The sequence below is a fragment of the Tasmannia lanceolata genome, unplaced genomic scaffold, assembly GCF_043159265.1.
Source record: "Tasmannia lanceolata isolate RefF3 unplaced genomic scaffold, GAP_Taslan_0.1 ptg000015l, whole genome shotgun sequence".
Lineage (NCBI taxonomy): Eukaryota > Viridiplantae > Streptophyta > Magnoliopsida > Canellales > Winteraceae > Tasmannia > Tasmannia lanceolata.
In genome coordinates, this window is record NW_027518692.1 from 26293873 (window position 1) to 26313787 (window position 19915).

Sequence of the window (19915 nt, forward strand, 5' to 3'; positions counted from 1 at the left end):
TTTTATAAATTAACCACCAAATCCTTCGATCAAGGTGTTCTCATCGGCATTTGAACGGACTGCTGGTTGCCGTTCACATTTTAAATGACAAGAAACAGTTTTAACAGTCTTAGTCATCTAGTCTTGTGGATTTTCAGTTGCCCGCGAAATTTTTATGGCCTGTTCTAAACTTTTTAAAAATATTCCCAATAATGCAAATTATTTTTTCAAATTAAACACATTTTTTTGAATTAAATGCAAATTTGACAAATAGTTCATCTATTTCTCATATATCATCTATGTGACAAATTCAAAATTAATGAAAAATATTTTCCTAGGATTTTTTTTATTTCCGTGAGTTAGATGGAAATAGTTATTTTTAGGGATTTCAATATAAATTAAAGGTCCCTGTCAATAAAAGTTGAACTGTGGTAATTCAAGTCTTAGAGAAGCATGAAATTTTGGAAAAGTTTCTTTTCCGAACTTTTCTAGAATATTCACCTTCTTTTTCCTATGTAATCAAATAGTGGAAAATCATGAAATTTCCGAAAAGGAAACTTTTCCAAACTTTTCTCGAATATTCATGCAATCCAAATAAGTATTAGTATAGACATGAAGTGTGCTCATTATTAAGTTTCAAACTGGAGATCATCTGGACTTCAGATTTGTTTGGATTCCAAGAAAAACATTTTTCATGGGATTTGTTTTCTTTCCAAGAGTTAAGAGGGAAATGATATGATTGTGGTTAATTTAGAGGGATATTATCATAGATTGATGGTCCCTGAGTAAAAATTGAAAAGGGTTGGATTGAAGGTCCCTCTGAGTAACATTCATACTCTTTTAGTACCATAATATTGCGATTAAGATAATCAGAAATTCAAAGATTTAAGCCACAACTAAAGACTAGTTACCACAAATATTCAATGGATTTCTACCAGCAAAAAAATACAGTTATTTACACAAAATCTACTTCATTTTTTTTATAGGTAAGGTGGGATTGAACCTCCAACATCAAGGTTGAAGAGCAAAGCCTCAACAAATTGGGCTTTGGATGGTTAAGCCCAAAAAATTTCTTCATAGGTGCACGATACAAATAGAAGAGAATGCTTTCTTACATTTGATCTAAAACAGCAATGGAAGCCGCAGCTTTAAAGAGATGAAAGGTTGTAGTATCAACTCAAGTTGCTACAGCCATTTTTCTGGCACTCCGACCCAGAGAAGATTGCGTATTGTTGGCTGCTGTTCTTCCTGAAAAATAAACCAGTGTAGAATTTTTTTCCTGTAAGTGAATTCGTCTTGATAGAGAAGTTATGTGCACAAGCGACAGATCTTATAATTTCCGATATTGGCACTACCATGTTTAGATAATTGTACTAACTCGGCTTGTCTTTTCTTTTAAATGGGCTTCTGAGTGTTTTTTTGGAACTGTATAACCTTTGACAGCTGTTTAAATAATAAAAGACAAGCTGAGTTTGTGCCATTATTAAAACATGGTAGTGCCAATATAAGTAGGCTAAAAATATAGCAATTTGAGCTCAAGAAAGTTCTTGTAGACTGACTGACCTTCTTCTTTACCCATTTTTCTTCTGCTGCGCCATAGTAGGCGGATTGGAGTCCCTGAAAAACCCACATCTGACCGTAACTGCTTTTCCATGTAACGCCGGTATGTCTCCGGGAAAAGCTTTGCATCATTAACAAAGAAAACAAATGTGGGTGGGCGAATAGCTGCCTGCACAACACAAGTGGGTCCCACAGGCTCACTCATAAAATACAGGTTGATGCATTTACATGTGTGGGAAGATTAAAAAAGTTGATCACTATTTCATTAGAAAACCCTACAAAAAGACACCATTTTCATGGACTAAGGATTCTTGGTAACAAAATAACACAACAGGACAATACTATTGAATATCAAGATACCAATTCTAAAATTAAATTCTCTAATTAAAGATATGAGTGCTCTTGAAGAGTAAGGGTAGTTTAGGTATCAAAGGTCCAATACTGGGTATTGTACTTATTTGAGGTAGCTTGGCAACTTAGAAAAGTAAAAAAAAATGCATGTGTAGTTACTACTCGTGAGTTAAAGCGGATGAAAACTCCAAAGCTTAAGATGATTTTAAAGGTTGAACTAATGAAGAAGTATTGTGGGAAGTGAGAACCGTGCAGCCACTCATATAGCAAGCAATTATGTGCTGACACATTGAAGTAGATCGTCATTTTATTCAAGAAAAATCTTGAGTAAATAGAGTAAATAGATAACTACTCACTTCAGAGGATTTGCGCCAGGTCGGGCATGGGAGACATTTATTCTCTAGTGTTGAAGTTTATTTTTAATGTCATGGATATCAGTATTCTTTATTTCATTTATTGATGGAATTCTTGTAATTTTCATAACTTCTATTGAATAAATACGAGGAGAAAAGTTGGGAGCTCTTTCAAACCTCACAACTTTTTTCCTCATCCCTCCAACTTGCCTTCTATCTTTTCTCTCATCTTTTCTATTTGTCTTCATTTCTCTACCCCTTTCGTGATCTTCTGCCTTTTGTGACAGTTGGAAAGTAAATAAGATCCTCTGGTTTATACACGCCTGATCATTTTGAAGAAATTTTGATTACCATGATCCTAACTACTAAGTGCATGTCAAGTTTTAGGATATAGAAGACGACTTATCTCATAGAACCATTTGCATATGCTATATGAATTTCAATGAGCAATTTCAGGAATATAGGGAATAAGTAACTGCAATACATAGAGCTCAAATTAAATAAGTAACTGCAACACAGAGAGCTCAAATTATGCATACAGAAAGCTTTATTATATCCACATACTGCAGTTTATTTATCGAGGTTAAGTAGCATACCTTTTGTACAAAATAAAAATTAAATCATATACCACAATCAAGGTGTGAAATGCAATAATTTATAGTGTTGCTTAAATACCTGAGTGCTATAAAAAACACGCCCCCTCTTGCCGCCTCTGGTCCTTGGAGGTGATTTAAAAGCTAGTGCCTCTTGTACCACTTGATTCAAAATGGAGGTACTTAGCCTTCTTGACCTTTCTTTCTCAACCATACTGGCAGTAGCAATAATCCTGAATATGAATGAGTGATGATTAGCTTGAAGTACAATAAAAGTTTCACAATTTAAAATACCATGGCAATATATGCATAGCTCAGACAATGCTGACGTTTCTCTTCAATTGCATAGCTCAGACAATGCTAATGTTTCTCTTCAATTACTTTGCTCGGTAATATAGATAAATATAAACAAACAAACACAGACACACATGAATGTGTGTGCGCACATTCATGTGTGCTATAAAAAGCACGTCCCACAAAAGGGTAAAGTTTTTCTTTGCCCTTTTCTATAGCACGCACTCATGTCATGTGGTTCCAAATATTATCATTTTATGAAGTTAAAAGTTCTAGTAGATAAGTTGTTCATATGTATGATACACATTTGACATTATAGTATTTTACTTATAAACAAAACTTCGTTCCTGTATAGCCTAATAAAATTTCTTCACGTTATATGTTTTTCTCAATAAGTGGCATGCTTAGATTGATGATCATTGCTTACTATAAAGATAAGGGAGTTGATATTCACACGTCAAAATTTTTATGAGATGCCCCCTTATATCTTCTTATCCATGCAGCTAATGTTCTTGAAATGACTAACATGCTCCTATTTGTCCTCTCTCTCATTCTCTCTGCTCCTTCCTCCATCTCCTTCAAGTAATTGGGACACATGGCTCTAAAACAAAACTGAATGCCTTCTGGAAAAATATCTCAAATGCCAGTGGTATCGCCTCGAAGACCGAGTTTTTTCAGAATATATGCAAGAGGACAAAAAAATTAATATTTATATCAATCCCCTTCTAGTTAATCGGAGCATAGCAAAACTCTCAACAATTTGCTTTTGCAGCTTCATGCAAATGAAAGCACATGAGAAAACAAACAACCCAAGATGAAATGCTTATCTTAAACTCCAAAAAACCATGAAAATAGAAAAAAGAAAAGCCAAAACCCTAACTATAAATCACACATATCAGTCCATTTTCTAAACTCAAATGAATCCCGCGAGCGTATACAAAGAATAATTTATTTGAATTCCTCAATTGCTGCCTCCAACTACATGGGAATGTGGGGAAGAACATGACTTTTAACACCAAACAACTAAAATAAACTCAAAAGCAGAGACAATGCTGATGGAAGAGTCTTGCTGCAAACCAGAAAAGAACTAATCAGGCAATAGATGTAAAGTTTCTCATTCCATTCCTCCCTAAGTCCAATTTATCTGATAGATTACATGTCCAACTTTATATGTTTCACCACCATAACTTACATTAACTATGCAAAGGCTCCAAAAACAAATCAGCACTGAAAACCCACAATCCTTCGTTTCCAATTATTATATGCAGGAAACCACCTCAAGAGAGCAATCTATCATACGATGACACCAAATAATCATTAGTGTTCAAAAGATGTTGCATTCTCATGTTCATTAACCAAAAAAATCTCATTTTCTTTGCTCTATTAAGTAGCAAAACATCGTGCATCTTCGAACCTGAATTGTAGGAGAACTGTCTTAACCATAGAACGCCACAATACCAATATAAGAGTCAGTAAATATTGCAACTGAACAGTAAAAAATATCTTTAAGCTAAAGTAAGCACCAACATAGCACATACTTTTCCACACTGTGACCGGTTACAGCAGTTGCATAAACAATTGGAGCCCAATCAAGAACACGAAGTTTCTGCCTCACATCTTGCTCATAGTATGCTGTCGTCAGGTGGTTTTTATTTGGTACTGTATCCCATTTGTTTACAACGATCACACAACCTTTTCCTTCTCTCTCAATTCTTTCAGCTATCCTGCAATCCTAAGGCAGACCAGCAAAAAAGACAATAAATTGAATTAGACTAAGATCCTAAGATAAGTTATCAGAACAGTGCATCCAGAAGGCACACGGACTTGTGATTTCAGATAATTATAGAGTGCAAGAAAAGTGGGAATTTCATATTCTTTTTCCTGAATGATAAAAGTGAGAAAACATTACAAGCAAAGTGTGCATCGCAGTCTTTAAGAGTGTTTCCAAAAAAAAATAGCGCTAAGAAATAGAAATGCAATTACAATAATATTAGCAGTGGAGACTAATCATAACTACGACAAAAACTGATTTTAGCATCATCACCAAAAAAATTGCTGAAAGCATGCATTTTTAAATAACGGTTGCTTCTCCAGATTTCTTTTTCCAGGTTTGGCACCTTGATAATATAGCAGGAATGTAAAATGTACACCTTGCAATGCTGGCAAGTTGCATAAGCTTAATAAAAAGACAAAAGATGGATAAAAAGTAACTTGTGGAATTCGAGAGTTTACATCCACTCCGAACACTATTTTCTCATGATGGACATTTGCTTCTATAGAAGCATCAGAGAAGAGGTTCAAATAAAAAAAAAAGGGCGGCCTAGTGCAGGAGGCTCCCGCCATTGCAGGGTCTGAGGAGGGCTAGATGTACGCAGCGTCGCAGCCTTACCCCTGCTTTGCAGAGAGGTTGTTTCCGTGACTAGAATCCATGACCACCAGGTCACAATGGAGCAACCTTACCATTGCGCCAAGGCTCGCAGAGAAAAGGTTCAAATGAATTGGAAATGTTCTTTATCCAATCAATCTTATGTAATGCTCTACTGCTTACAATAGTTCTCTTTTTCTCTGTCTGTCTTTGTTGGTAAACAATGATTAATAACCAAAGATAGTAAAGGCAACGACATAGGGGCAAATCTTAAACAAAAGATAAATCTCGTCTAGGCACTCCAGTTTTATGGCAAGAATGACATGTACTTCTTCCACCCACTGGTCTCCAAGGTCCCGGACTAGTTTTTGACACTCAACTGATGGCATATATTGAATCAACCTCAACTATGACATTCCAGCATGCTTACAAAATATCCTTAACCCCTCCAACAGCGTTTGCACTTCAGCTTCATAGGTCATTAATACCTAAGTATCTGAGAAGATAAACATCACACCTACTCTTTCTAAGCACCATATCCACACCCGCTAGCTCCAGATTTGCCTTTTGAGCTTGAGAGATTAATAGACTCTTTTCGTCTTGCCTTCCTAACTTTGTCTGGACTCCCTCATTTTTGTAGCTCAAATATTATCTTGATAATTGACAACTCTAAATCTATGATTTGTGGACATGGACTCGAGTGTCATGGGTTGATACAGAGACGGCAAACCCCCAAAAATTTACAAATGGGGACACGGCTAAAATAGAAAGTATATATAATCATAATTTGTAGATACATATTTGTGTATCCAGTTTCAACATAAATACGAGTTGTCTAACATGGCAACATCTAAAAATCTAGAAATGGTGACACATGCATACATATAAAATTATTGATTACTATCATAATTTGTAACAATATAAATATGGTATTCATTTAACAAACTAATAAATCTTAGAATTAATCAATTATAATCTAAAATAAACATGAGATAATCAAATAACAGCGTATTCATCAATTTAGACTACTTCTATTCCATCTCCAATATACAGAGAGAAAGGGAGACCAATATTATATAATGAATATAGTATTGGGACGAGTTTGTTTAAGGGAGGGGATATAACAATAAATATTAGCTAATGAAGAGTTTATAATAGAAGATAATGTAATAATAAAAGAAGAAAACACAATATTCAATAATAAAATAGAATGTCACACTTGACACGGTACAAAAACATGTCCACACACCAACAATTAATCTAAGGCGATGATTTTTTTGCCCCCCTATAGGATAATGCGCTCCCCTTTTAACGTGATTTGATGTCAAAAGGCATTAAAGTCTGCCCACAATTCACGTTAGAAGGGGAGCGCATTACCCTACTGGGGGGGATCATTTCCCTAAATTTAACACTTCTAGAGGTACATTTAAAAGTGTCCAAATTAGTGTCAACATTTGGGGACACACGTGTGTCCTCAATATATTCAAAGTGTCAGCTAAATCATAGCTCTAAATTCATATTTTTTTTGGTACAATTACAACCCTAAAATTCCTTCTGCCAGTAATTTTTCTTTTTTTAATGGTTGCAATTTCATTCATAGAAAAGGGAGAGGACCGAGTTGGTCAACTCCAGGGTACAAAAGACTTATCTAGTTATCTGCCAGTAAATTGACAATAAAAAAAAAGGTTTTCATCCTATCCGCTAACTTTGACACGGTGACAGAATATTTCTAAATATGCTTTTATTCCTAATCCTTGCATATGCCCCAAAAATGGCATAAGAAAGTAATCTTTCCATAATTTACTGCTTACAATAGTTAGATGTTATATTCATTAGAGATGTGTAGATATTTTCCATGGTTGTCAACATATGCTGCAATACTTTGAAATTTGGCACTCGTTCTACAATTATTAAAGCGATTTCAACCATTCTTTTACCTTTGAGAGACATTGCCTTTAATTTGTACACGTATATAGCCTCCAAAGCCATCATATTAAGAGAAGTTGACAAAACATTTTAATATTACCAAAGACATTTGGCAGGAAGAGGCCAAGTAATACACAAGATACCTGCTCTGTTATGCATGCCAAGGCTTCAATAACAAGGGCCACTATGTCTGAACGGCGAATGGCACGAAATGCTCTATTAACTGATAAGGCTTCTGTTGTGCTGCCTGCTGAAGCTACTGCTGCTCTACGTCTAATCCCAGCAGTGTCAATAAGTTTGTACTTCTGCAATGAGTAAAATAGAAAGACATCAACCATAGTCTTTCATTAATATTCCATTGTCATCATTTGGTTCAATTTAACCATAAACAATACAAAGGTATAGAGGGTATTTCTGTCCATTCTTTGCTAATTGTTCCTACTATAAAAAAAATTGAACGCATACTTTATTTTATAAAGAAAAAAAACAAGAAACAGGGTTAAGAATAGTGCCTAGATGATGCAAGGGTTTAGGCACCTCCTCCTCCTGAATGTGATGGACCAGCCAAAGGTTTCAGTGAAGTCTTTTTATTTTGAAAACCAAGCCTCATTAGTGCTTAATTGGCCAGTAGGGTCTAATAAGTGCACGTGACGTGACACAATAACACATGCACAAGGGTAGTTTACAGTTTACACATTTGTTAACTTACCAACTTCTCCAATAGCTTAAGCTGTTGGAGAAAGGCGTTATTTATCTTTTATGCTTTAACACTCCCCCACACGTGTGGCCCACTTGGCAAACACGTGGCACATGTGGTCCCACTTTGGGCCGACCATCGCATGTGGATTTTTGCTATCGGGAGGTTTGAACTCGAGACCTTTGGCTTTGATACCATGATAACTTACCAACTTCTCCAATAGCTTAAGCTGTTGGAGAAAGGCGTTATTTATCTTTTATACTTTAACAGCATTAATTATCTTTGTAATTGGCTATAAAAGCCAAATCTCTCTCTCTCTCTCTCCATTTTAGTTTTTGAATTGAATTTTGAAAATTGGAGAGAGATCACAGCTTCTTGTTCTTGGAGGGAAATTTTCCTTTGGAGAAAGAGCTCTTGTGAAATTTGTCCCAAAGGTGAGGGGATTTGAGCTTGAATTCCAAGCTCCTCTCCTTTGCTGTTGTACATCCTTGTAGATTGCAAGGAATTCCTCTAATTGTAACGAGAGGTTGGGCGTGTCCTTGCTCAGACAAGAGTTGTTTAGTCCTCCATCAAAAGTGTAGAATCCGTGCCTTTTTCTGTTCATATATGATTGTTGCTGGAATTGAATGAAGAGCTTGACGAATTTGATAAGGACTGAACATTTTCACTCCTAGATCTACAAGTACTTGAACTAATTCCTTTGTGATTGATTAGTTCTGTAAAAAACTTGCAAGCGAAGAAGATTCTGGAACGACTGCATTGCAATTTCCACGAATTTCCAACCATTTCGGTTCGAGCAAGCAGATTTTCTAGTGAGGTGATCAAAATCTAGATTTAAATGGTATTCTAATCCAGATCTTGTTTGCAAATTTGATTTTCTAGTTGTTTTGGACTGTATTTTTCTTTGCTCCTTGAGAATTTCAGAATCTACAAGAAGCCACTAATTCCAAACAAGAATTACGTTGTTCTGTGATATTTCAAGGCTCTTGGCATTGTAAAACCGAGTTTACAGTTTATGTGCTTGTTCAGGTTTTGTATTTTTTATTTATTTATTTGCAACAGAAGAAGCACTAGAAATTTGATAAATCAGCCCCAAAGTTCTAGTGTTGAAGGCATTTTGGTGAATTTTGGTTGAGAATTATGTCTTCGATACAGATCTATTAAGATCTACAGTTCAATAGGTTAAAACAAGAACACCATGAGAGTTCACTGCTGAACTTGTCATCGAAATCTTGCTAATGCCATTTCGGTTTATTAAACTAAGAGATGGCATGATTTTCCATTCAGATATAAGTGCATTAGAAGCTTTGAATCCTCTTTGATTGAAGGCCAGAAACTTGCTTAACAGAACTGAGAATTTGGATTCAGTCGAGCTCATATCCTCTTCACTAATAGTAAAGAAGCAGCCGCCTGGGTTACTTTGCTATTGTCTTAACGAAGGAGCTGGATAGCTGCTAAGAAGATAATGTTTGTGCAGAATTTCAGCATTCCTGAGAGCAGCTAGTTGAAAGTTTTGTAGCACTCTGCTCAGGCCTATTGATGAGTTTTATTTGTGCCATTTTATGAATGTTTCCAATCTTCCACAACACAGTAATTGCTACCAGTATTAATCACTAGGAGACAAGGAGAGCTTGTTCAGATTCTAGGCCCGAATTGAGTTTCTTTTGAGCAAAATTCAGTATATCTGTGTCTGAATCTGAAGCTGAAAAAGGAACCTACCTCTACCCTTCTCAAGAGTCTCTTGAAACACATTGTTCGCTGGTTCTGAAAACAGTCCATGAACATCTAATCCCTATGTTGTTTAGTAACTTGATTTTTTTTGGACTGAATTGCTTGTGGATCTCTACAAGGGAGATTGAGTTTGCAGGTTCGATCCTAGCTTACCAAACAAAAAAAAACGGAGGTTAAGTTTTGAAAGAAGGGTCAGCTATTCTAATTAGAACAGAACTTCTGCCTCAGCTGAAAGAGAAAGTTTACCCAACCAACAGTCTTTCCTCATATTTCAGAACTTCAGCACCTAGTAAACAGTTTCCAATTCTCTTTGCCAGCATAAGCTACCATATTGTCTAAGAGTATCACCTCCACCCCTTCTCACCATATTACGGCAAATACCACTGCATCACTAGACAAAGGGGGGGAAACAGAAGAAACTCTTAGATTAAACTGGAGACGGAAGAGAATACATTAAATTGATGAATGCGTTGTTATTTGACTATCTCATGTTTGTTTTAGATTATAGCTGATTAATTCTACGATTTATTAATTTGTTAAATGAATATAATATTTATATTGTAACAAAATACTAACAGTAAAGGGTTCCCCTGGGCTGGAGGGCAGGAAACAAGGGTGGGGCCACATTGTTGGGGTGATCCTAAGCATTCATTTGAAAGTCTCATCATGGATGGGGTGTGTACCAAAAATCAGCTTCATTGGATCATCCTAAGGTGTCCATTTGTGAGGGTGAAAATGGATAGATACTGTTTGTCCACTACTCTGCCCATTTTTCACCCCACAAATGGACACCCTAAGGCCTAAGATGATCCAATGGAGTTGATTTTTGGTGGATACCCTATCCATGAAAGGGCCCATCAAATGAATGCTTTGGACCACCCCCAACAGTGTGGGCCCCTGTTTCTGCGCTCGAGCGCAGAAACCCTTTACTCAAATACTAATCAGTAGCTTTATATGTATGTGGGTGTCACCACTTCTAGATTTTTAGATGTTGCGATGTCAGACAACTCGTATACGTGTCGAACTCGACACACGAATCTGTATCCACAAATTATGATTATATGTACCTTTTATTTTAGCCGTGTCCATGTTTCTAAATTTTGGGGGTTTGCTGTGTCCGACACTCCGCGTCCGTGTCGAGTGTACGTCATTCATTTTCATGTCTACAAATCATAGATTTGTGGCATACAAATCCCACAATACAGGCTTTTAGTCGCATAGAAAAGTAATTTTTTTTGTATGTGCACTGCTCTGTAAGTATTAAGGTCAGGCATAAAAGTTTATTCATAATATCTAGAAACTACACATTCAACAATCATTTGAGTATAATAGGCCATATATTGGAAGTACACAAACCTGCCCATCCGCTCCAGTAAACTCGGTATCAATAGCGTCACGAGTGGTCCCGCTGATGGGGCTGACAATTGTTCTATTCTCTCCAACTATGGCATTTAAAATGCTGCTTTTGCCAACATTTGGCCTGCCAACAATAGCAATAGCAGGAATGTATTCATCTTCTTCGTCAGAGCTTTCCAATGCCTGCAACTTCACATCTATGAACATATCAAAAAAAATATAATCAAAACATTTTGATAAGTCAATAAGAAAGATCTGGATACTTGATCTTGATCAGTGAGTATTGGGTCAGAGTGTCATGATATATTTGCATGCATCTGTTCTTGTTTATAGGTCCTTATTAATAAAGCTATTATGAATGATAAAAAATAGAGTATTTTGATAATATAATATGGACCGGCAAAGAACCAAGCAATGGTGAAAAATATCTAAATGGACTGGAAAAGAACCAAGCGATGGTGAAACATATTTACTTTCCAGTAAAAAGACAAGAACTTAACATGAATTTCATGTTTAACTCTTATCTAATCCACAGAAAGTTTGATTTTTAATTATAATAATACTGACTTCAAAATGGCTCTTCAGTGGGCTCTTTCAGTGGCTCTTTCATTGCCCATTTCCTCAAAAAATACTCCTCATTTCTCGCCCAAACACCACCCTCTTCAACAACATCGCAATCTTTGAATAAAGGAATAGTGGAAGGTCAGTCGGCGAGCGTCTCCATTGCCAGCGACACCTTCAAAACAAGCTCCTCTATCATCTACCCCAAGAACCCCCAGTGACACCATCACCCACACCCCCAAGCATCTCCGAATTCTCCCACTACCAATTCTTATCACAGAGCTCACATGCTCTGAAGGTGTGCAGAGCTGCATACTTCTTTTTTATCTGTTCTATATTAAATGGTAATCAGCAACCAATATCAACCCCCTTTCTACCATTTTCTCTTTTTTTAATGTTAAGTGAATACTGGCTGTGGCAAGTGGCAACTACTACTGATTTAGACCATGATACGTCACAAAATGACAAGGGATGGTGTGCCAATATTGATGATAGGGCGTTGTGATATCATTCCCCTATACACGCACGCATAAATATGTATAAAGCTGGTTTGCATAAAGTTATATTGGATAGTGTGGATCACTGCATAATTCATATTTTGGGCATTTCCACAAATAAATAACTTAAACTCACTCATATTCCCGGTCTATCTATGAGATACAAGTGGTCCTATGATAAGTTAAAAATGCCATTAACATATTTGATTAGAATAATTAATCATAAAGTGAAACCATATTGAGACAATCTACTTTGCCTGTTGTAAGATGTTCCCCCTTATTTGCTTTGTGATAATAATGCGACACACGATTCATAAATACCAGCAAAAGAAGGGATGAATTTGCTGAAATACTGCATATGAGCATTTACAGAGGCGGTGGACCACCCCTTTGCCTTCTTATAAAGTTCAAAGAGTTCCTCTCAATCCATATCATTAACTAAGACATGGGCAACAAGCTTCATTGGGTCTACGTCATTTGAGAACACTCCAACAACTACACTAGAACCTATATCTCTATTTTGTTTGATAAAGATTTTTTGCCACTGCTGAAATTTTTCTTCAGCAGCAGAGCTCCTTCCCACTTATTAGGAGTCCAAACCATAAGCATGTCCTTCAGCTTGTCTTCCAATCTGTGCTCCATTTTACAAGCTTTTTCCATCTCAAAAATGTTATTTTTGTGCTTTGTTGGACAGTAATTATGTGAAGTTTGGAATGGGAGACAAATATGTTTGAAGTTCAAACTGGCTCCAACATCCATCCATAGTGCCTATTATTTATACAAGTTCCAACATGCATTAACCAGGTATATTGTATAGAATTGTCTCTATGGCTCTAGTTTATTGGAAAATCTATGGGATGATATGTAGCCAGTTGCAATGATTTATTGCAGTGTCCTTATATATAGCCACAAAACTAAACTAGCTGGTTGAAAACATAGTTATGGTTCACAAACATTGTTGTACTTCATCTACCAAAGTGAAGAACACAGAACACTCTTATACACCCAGAACATGTTGCAACTTGCAAGTGTGCATAGAATAATGTACCTCAATTGTTTTCAGTTCTGAACAAACAAGATCAAGAAGCTCCCCAGTTCCGGTGCCAGACACAGCAGATATCGGAAATGGAGAAAACCTAATTCATCAACCAAAAAGTAAGTTAACATGATAACACATGATGTTTATCAAATACAAACAGATAAAAAAAAAAGCTGACAAAAAATTGTTCGCTTTCTGATCCCAAAATGGGAAAAACAGATATGCAGGTGCTATGTTTACAGATTGCGAACATTAGTAAATTTTAGACAATCTGGATCAAAATGGGAAAAACAGATATGCAGGTGCTATGTTTACAGATTGCGAACATTAGTAAATTTTAGACAATCTATGTGATGGATAAAATACACTTTAGTCTTATTCAAAAAATAAAAATAGAATACACTTTAGACTTTAGACAAAATGAAAAATATCTATTTAGTCAGAGCTGCAGAAAATCTCAGCTTCCAACATTCAGGGGCAACTAGATAACTAGATGTTGATAGCTTTCTGGGACTTGTAACAACTTTTATCAGCTAATTAAGAACATGTAGAATGAAGATAGGAGTTCCATTAGTGCAAAAGAGAGTGGATATCACTTTACCATGTATAAAAATATTATAAATACACATATGTATACATAGATGGTTATCTGTGTGTGTGAGGTGTGTTTGTGCATGTATCAGATAAAATTAGAGGATGTTGCTCACCCTAAGGACCAAAATTCTGATGCTTGCATAAAACCCTTGCGTGGAGACTCGCACTTGTTTACTGCAAGAATAATACTCTTGCTTGAATAGTTCTTACGTAACCAGTCTGCTATTTCCACATCAGCTGCCGTTAGACCTGCCTGTTCAATATTTGTTATATAGGTCTTGTAGTAAAGAATCGAGCCTTCATATCTTATGAAGCAATCATTAAAACTTAGAAACTAGGAAAGCAGCAGTCAGATTGTAAATGCACATAATCAGAAAACTATTAATATCCACATTGTTAAAGCATTCAAACCAACACACCGGACATGATAAACGGGATGTAGAACAATGCAGCTATGTCAAAAATATCGTGCTCAGGAATTTCTCGGGATGTAAGAGAAACTATTGAGATATATTAACTTTTTTATTTTTCCGGGTTTATAACAGGAATAAAACTATAAAAATAAATTATTCAAAAAGTATATAAATATATTAAATTTAAGAAACTTATCAGGATAATAACGTGATATTATCGTGATATTTTATGATAAAAATGAAAATATCACTATATTTTTAAAACCATGGTAAAGAAGAGATGCAGAGCACATGATATCTAGAGACAGATTACGTAGTAATGCAAGATTACCTGGCCATCAACAAGGAATATTATAACAGAAGCTTCTTCCACAGCAGCAGTAGCTTGTCTCTCTATCATAGAGGGCATTCGTGCAACAGCAGCCTCCCTGGAAACAAGTGGAATCCTATCCATACCAATGGTTGTTGTAATTGCCAACTCTTCCATAACATTAGCTTGTGATTTTGAAACAGTAAGAACACCCCCAGTATCTATCACCATGAAATCATGTTCTCCCCAAAAGGATCTACCATACAAGCGATCTCTAGTAACACCAGGTTCATCCACAACTATCGCCTTGTTCCCCTGTAAGCATTTTGAATTGGATTAATAGACATAAGGTTTAAATGTAAGTGTTATGCTTGTGGTCTCACAAATTGAAGATAGAAAAGATGTACTAAGTTTATTGGAACATTAGAACTGAAAATGGTGAATATAGAAAATACCCCAACAAGACGATTAAACAATGCTGATTTGCCAACATTTGGCCTTCCAACAATCGTGACCCTTGGAAGAAGGTGGTCAGGGATCTGCAAATAGAACACATCAGGTATACAGTTAGTCCGTGGCATTTAAAGTAACTGTTGTTTTATATGTAGATGTATGTGAAAAAGAAGGTATCAAATCTGAGCAATAAATTTCAATTAGGTAATGAACAGAGAACAAGTTTAATCACAAAGATGTATCATGCAGTCTAATGTGCATCCAACCATGATAAGTACCATTATGCAGTCCATTTTGCATAATGGGTTTGTGTGGCTTTATCTTGCCTCAGATGCAAGAAATTGAACAGGATTTACATTATCTATGTAACATGATGTGCTTGAAATATAATTAACTTATCTCTTATTGAACTGCAGAGAGCAGAGAAATTTTGAGAGGAAATGTTCACTGCTTTCTTTCCCTAGGTAGAAATTTATGTGCAAGGAATAGCATAACCCTTAAAAGTGTTGCTTTGAACAGAGAACATTTTTTTTAGAACAAAGGGATAACAATGACAAAATCATGTGACCAGTTATTGAGATGGCCAAAAGAGCATTTCCCCTTTCAAAGGGTGCCAAATTTGCCTTCTTGTGAAGCCCTCACTGTGCCTGACATGTACTCTTGAGCCTTGATAGCATCAAGAACCTTAATTAATTGGAAGACGCAAACAACAATCAGGGGCTTCTAGTTTCGCAGGTTTCATTCGTGATTCCCGGGGTTGCATTCTTCTCTTCTTCTTCTTTTTTCAAAATTTGCATTCTTCTCAGTTTTGTGGTCGTAGGGGGTGAAATGGAAGCAACATTCACAGAAATAGAAACTTTTAGAGGTGCCTTGGAGTTCTTTGTGACTTTCAGCATTCCACTTCACATGGATCACAGATTGAGAAGATTCACCAGATGTTTTCAGATCATGTAATCATAGTTCTCCTCGCCTGTGGCGTCTTGGTCTTGTCTTTAACCTTTTTTTAGTATGTTATCCATGTGTTTGAGTCTGTAAGATATTCAACATGAATACCAGGGAAAACTTGGAAATCAATGCCCATGCTGATAATGTGTTAAAAGAACAAAGCTGTTTAAAAACACAGATGTGGCCATGCGGGTCAAAATGCGGCCCAAGCAAAATCCTTGTCAACTCGGCGCGGACGCAGCCAAGAACACGGTTGACGCGGCCATAACTCGGGAGAGTCAAAGGAGTTTTTATTGACTGTGTTGGGCAAAACGTGGATCGCAGCCAAGGGAAAAAGGGAGTAAACTCGTGGGAGTCCACGATGACATGGGGGAGTTTTAAAACTATGATTTGTATGGAAGAGCAGTTATAGTGTTTATTTGGGCTTCTTGATTAAGAAATATACAAATACAAATCAAGGGATGAACATTAGCTCAAGAAATAAAAGCCTACTAACATGTCTTATTGAACTTTTCTGCCTCTTCTGCTTTCCACCAATTTCTTCTCGATCATTTGTCTCTTCTGAAAGCATTAGAAACAAATATGTTTATTAGTGATCAAAATATCATCAAGACAATAAATGAACAATAAAAATCTCACAATGTCGCATACTAACAGCAAGGTTACATACTCTACAATGATGTTTAGAATCTGATTTCTTACCTTATTTTAAACAATAACAAACTTTTATTAAAGGGAAGAAATAAACTATGCAAGGTGTTAAATCAGGGGCAGAGATTTCCAACAGCAAGATCATCTCCAAACGCCATAACTTTAGCAAAGGTAACAATCATGAAATGAAAAGTATAAAACAGAAAGGGAAAAAAATCCTCAAGGAAATTATAGAACTTCTATGATACATTTTAGAAGAGTCTAAGAGTATTTTTAGAACCATTGCATGGTAGATTGATTATGTTTCATAAATTTAAGTTGAAATATCAAAAGAATAGCAAAACCATGCTTATAGTGGCTTTAAAGAATCAGGAGGCCATGAACTTTTCTCCATCATACAATATTTTCATTATCGGTATTGTTCTCCTCCTCCTTCACTATTTTTGGTGATTTAAGCAAACCCTCACCACCATCATATTCCTCTTTTGTTTCTATTCTCATGGGCATCTCCCTCTCTCCCTCCCTCCCTCCCTCCCTCCCTCATCATTATCAACCCTTCCTTCTCAAATAGAAAAAGTAGGTGTATGTACGCTTTTAGGAAAGGAATAGACGTCCATATCATTGTCTGCGTGGTAGATAATAGGCATAATGACTTCCAAAATGCCCTAATCACAAGCATACAAAGTAACATTTAAAATGGACCAATCTGGTTTTTTGCAAAACCAGACTCTGTGCTGCGCCTAAATGATGTACACCGTTCTAAGGCACATACCAGATTTTTTTCCATGTTTTGGATAATTGTTTGTTTCACAGATATTATGCAACCTTCCCAATGGTATGACATCTAGCGGTTTTGTAGAAAGTGGGATTGGTTGAAACCCAAGATGGCATTTTTGGAATGCTTCTTTTAGTTACTCAACACATATTGGAGGATTTCCAATTGTCATATGGTCCTTGTATTGGGCCAGAAGAATAGACTCCTTTTGTAGAAAGAAGTGCTTTTATAGCTTGCTCCCTGTGCTATAAAAGACAGCTCTCTTGTTAGGCAGTTTGCAAATTCATTTTGATCGGATCTTTTTAATTCCACGTCAAAAGAGTATTCCAAAAAGAAATGATTCCATCGTAACAATCTTTTTGAATTGAGACACTTGCTTAGTCCATTTGTTAAGAAACTCTTAAAACAATTATTAATGGTCCTCAACAAGAAATGGACTCGTCATAGAAAATTTTCAAACTTTTTGATGCCTTTTTTGGCGGCTAAAAATTTAAGCTCATTGATGCGGTACCGTGTTTTGATATCACTAAAAGTTCCTGAGCCATACCCACAAATAAATTCTTCTTTAGAATTGGTTTTTCTGCATATGCATGGTGTTTGCATCTGTTTCTAAAATTAAGAAATCTTCTGCTTGTGGCAGTTCTATTTCAAGAAGGTTATTGCGAGATTTTTTATCTCCCTGACCCATTTCTTGTGAGCAGAAGATCGATAAGGGCATGTCTCCCAACGAAATCTGAGAAATCTTCCATACTAGATGTCATCCTGGCACGACCCAGTCTCTCATGAGTGACACGGATAATTTTGAAATCCCCACTAATGCACAAAATTGTCGATGTTGTGAAGCTCCTCCCAAATCTAATGCCTTAGTTCAGGATCATTCGGGGCTATACATGGAGGTGAACACCCAAAGAGAGTTCTCAATTATTCTTCTAAATAGACTAGATACTAAGAGTGCCCCAATAACCACATCCTCATATCCCAGAAGGCCCAACTCCAAGCAACCAAGATGTCATCAAAGGTGGACCACCTGGTGCACACCCAGAGGTTCACGAATAATTTCAGAGAACTTCGGAGCTTAATGGGTCAATTTTTCAATTAAAGTAACTCAAACAAGCCACAAATCAGACCAAGCATTTCAACTTAATCGAACCACACGAGAAAAATAAAAAATTATCACTACGATTTCATCTGAAACTCGATCAATCGCGACCAATAAGATCATTGAGAAACATCAACAGTGCATACAATGCAAATAAACACATTTTGATATACAAATATTCAATAAAAACAAGTAATCTCAACGAATTGAATACAGAAAAAAAAAAAAAAACAACTACAACATCACTCCTACTGATCGGAACGTACCTATCGTCAATTCACGGGATAAAGAAAGAGAATACTCTCTAACAACGTCTCGAGCTTCTTCTTTGAGTTTGTCGTAATCCAAAGAGTACATATCATCGGCTTCATCTACTACCTCTTCTTCTTCCTCTTCTTCTTCATCATTGTCAGAAACTGAAGAAACGAGCGGATCTAAAACGCATTTCGGAGGAATCCAACGAGATTTTTGATGCGATTTTAGGGCACAGAAGGTTGGATTGGAGAAAGAATTGAAAGAAAGAGATGAAAAGAGATTCAAAGATGAGTTTCCATAGAGTATTGGGGAGAAAAGCGTGGGAGAAGTAATTGAAACCCTAGAAATGGCGGAAACCCTATAAAACCGTTCGCTGAAAGGAGAAGATGTGCAGAGATCGAGAGCTGCCATTAGAAATGCTCTAATGAAGCGTTGGCGGGTTCTGCAGTTTTATTTATCTGCTGCTTTTTTCTGTGGCTGGGGTAGAGGAAAAATAAAGAGATTATATGCGTGCTACGCATATGCGCACTTTAAGACAGAGTGTCTATAATGTACCTTGGCTTCTTGGCTGGATATGCTTGCTTAGTTTCATCACATGAGGGACGTCTTATTTTATCGACTGTTGTTAATAAAAAAACATGATTTTGTCATTCCAACACAGCTTTGTGGAAATTTGTTATTCAGAAGAATTCCATTTTATCTTTTGTGAGATCGGTTGTTAATTGTACCAAGAATGTATAGTATTGAACAAGTTTTTAATTCTTTGATTTCTATTTTCATCATTTTAATTATTTGTAGCTAATTTTCAGGCAACGGATCTTAAAGATCTACGCCGTCCCTCAACTTTTCTTCACCCTTGTGGAGTTGATCCACAAGCCCATTCAACACAGTCATGTGTTCCAAAAGATCCCTGCCTTCCTGCATCTTTAGTCCGTTGTTCGTGTGCTGCTCCAGATACAATTAGTTGGCCAAGCATTTTGACATGTAAAGCTTTTCCAACTCCTCCCGTAGTGTGGGCATTTTTTTCTTCTATAATGTCAAATAATCTGCAAGACATAGGAGAATCATATTGACTGCTGGTAATACCTTTTGCCAATAGCGGATTCAATGCATATGTC

The 19915-nt window shown here is 36.4% G+C and overlaps 1 protein-coding gene across 2 annotated transcripts; it reads right to left on the bottom strand.

Annotated features, from left to right (window-relative positions):
* Positions 1-886: 886 nt before the first annotated feature.
* On the bottom strand, positions 887-19287 carry EMB2738 (GTP-binding family protein). 2 transcript variants are annotated; one of them, XM_077354221.1, is made up of 12 exons: positions 18809-19287; positions 16514-16578; positions 15075-15158; positions 14641-14934; positions 14010-14149; positions 13312-13399; positions 11206-11388; positions 7565-7726; positions 4669-4862; positions 2919-3069; positions 1543-1708; positions 887-1227 (listed from the first exon to the last, which is right to left on the bottom strand). In XM_077354221.1, exons 1-12 carry the CDS (start codon positions 19206-19208, stop codon positions 1157-1159), a joined length of 1998 nt encoding a protein of 665 aa, XP_077210336.1. In that variant the 5' UTR covers positions 19209-19287; the 3' UTR covers positions 887-1156. The 2 variants fall into 2 exon arrangements, with proteins under 2 accessions (XP_077210336.1, XP_077210335.1); XM_077354220.1 differs by having other exon boundaries at positions 11206-11394.
* Between the last annotated feature and the right edge of the window lie 628 nt (positions 19288-19915).

What these genes read in the sequence shown, in the direction of transcription:
- EMB2738 (XM_077354220.1), bottom strand. Translation starts at nt 19,208, where the DNA reads ATGGCAGCTCTCGATCTCTGCACATCTTCTCCTTTCAGCGAACGGTTT. An exon ending in AGAAAAGTTCAATAAGACAT is followed by an intron (nt 15,159 to 16,513) that starts GTTAGTAGGCTT and finishes TTCTATTTGCAG; the next exon opens with ATCCCTGACCACCTTCTTCC. An exon ending in TGTTTAATCGTCTTGTTGGG is followed by an intron (nt 14,935 to 15,074) that starts GTATTTTCTATA and finishes AAATGCTTACAG; the next exon opens with GGGAACAAGGCGATAGTTGT.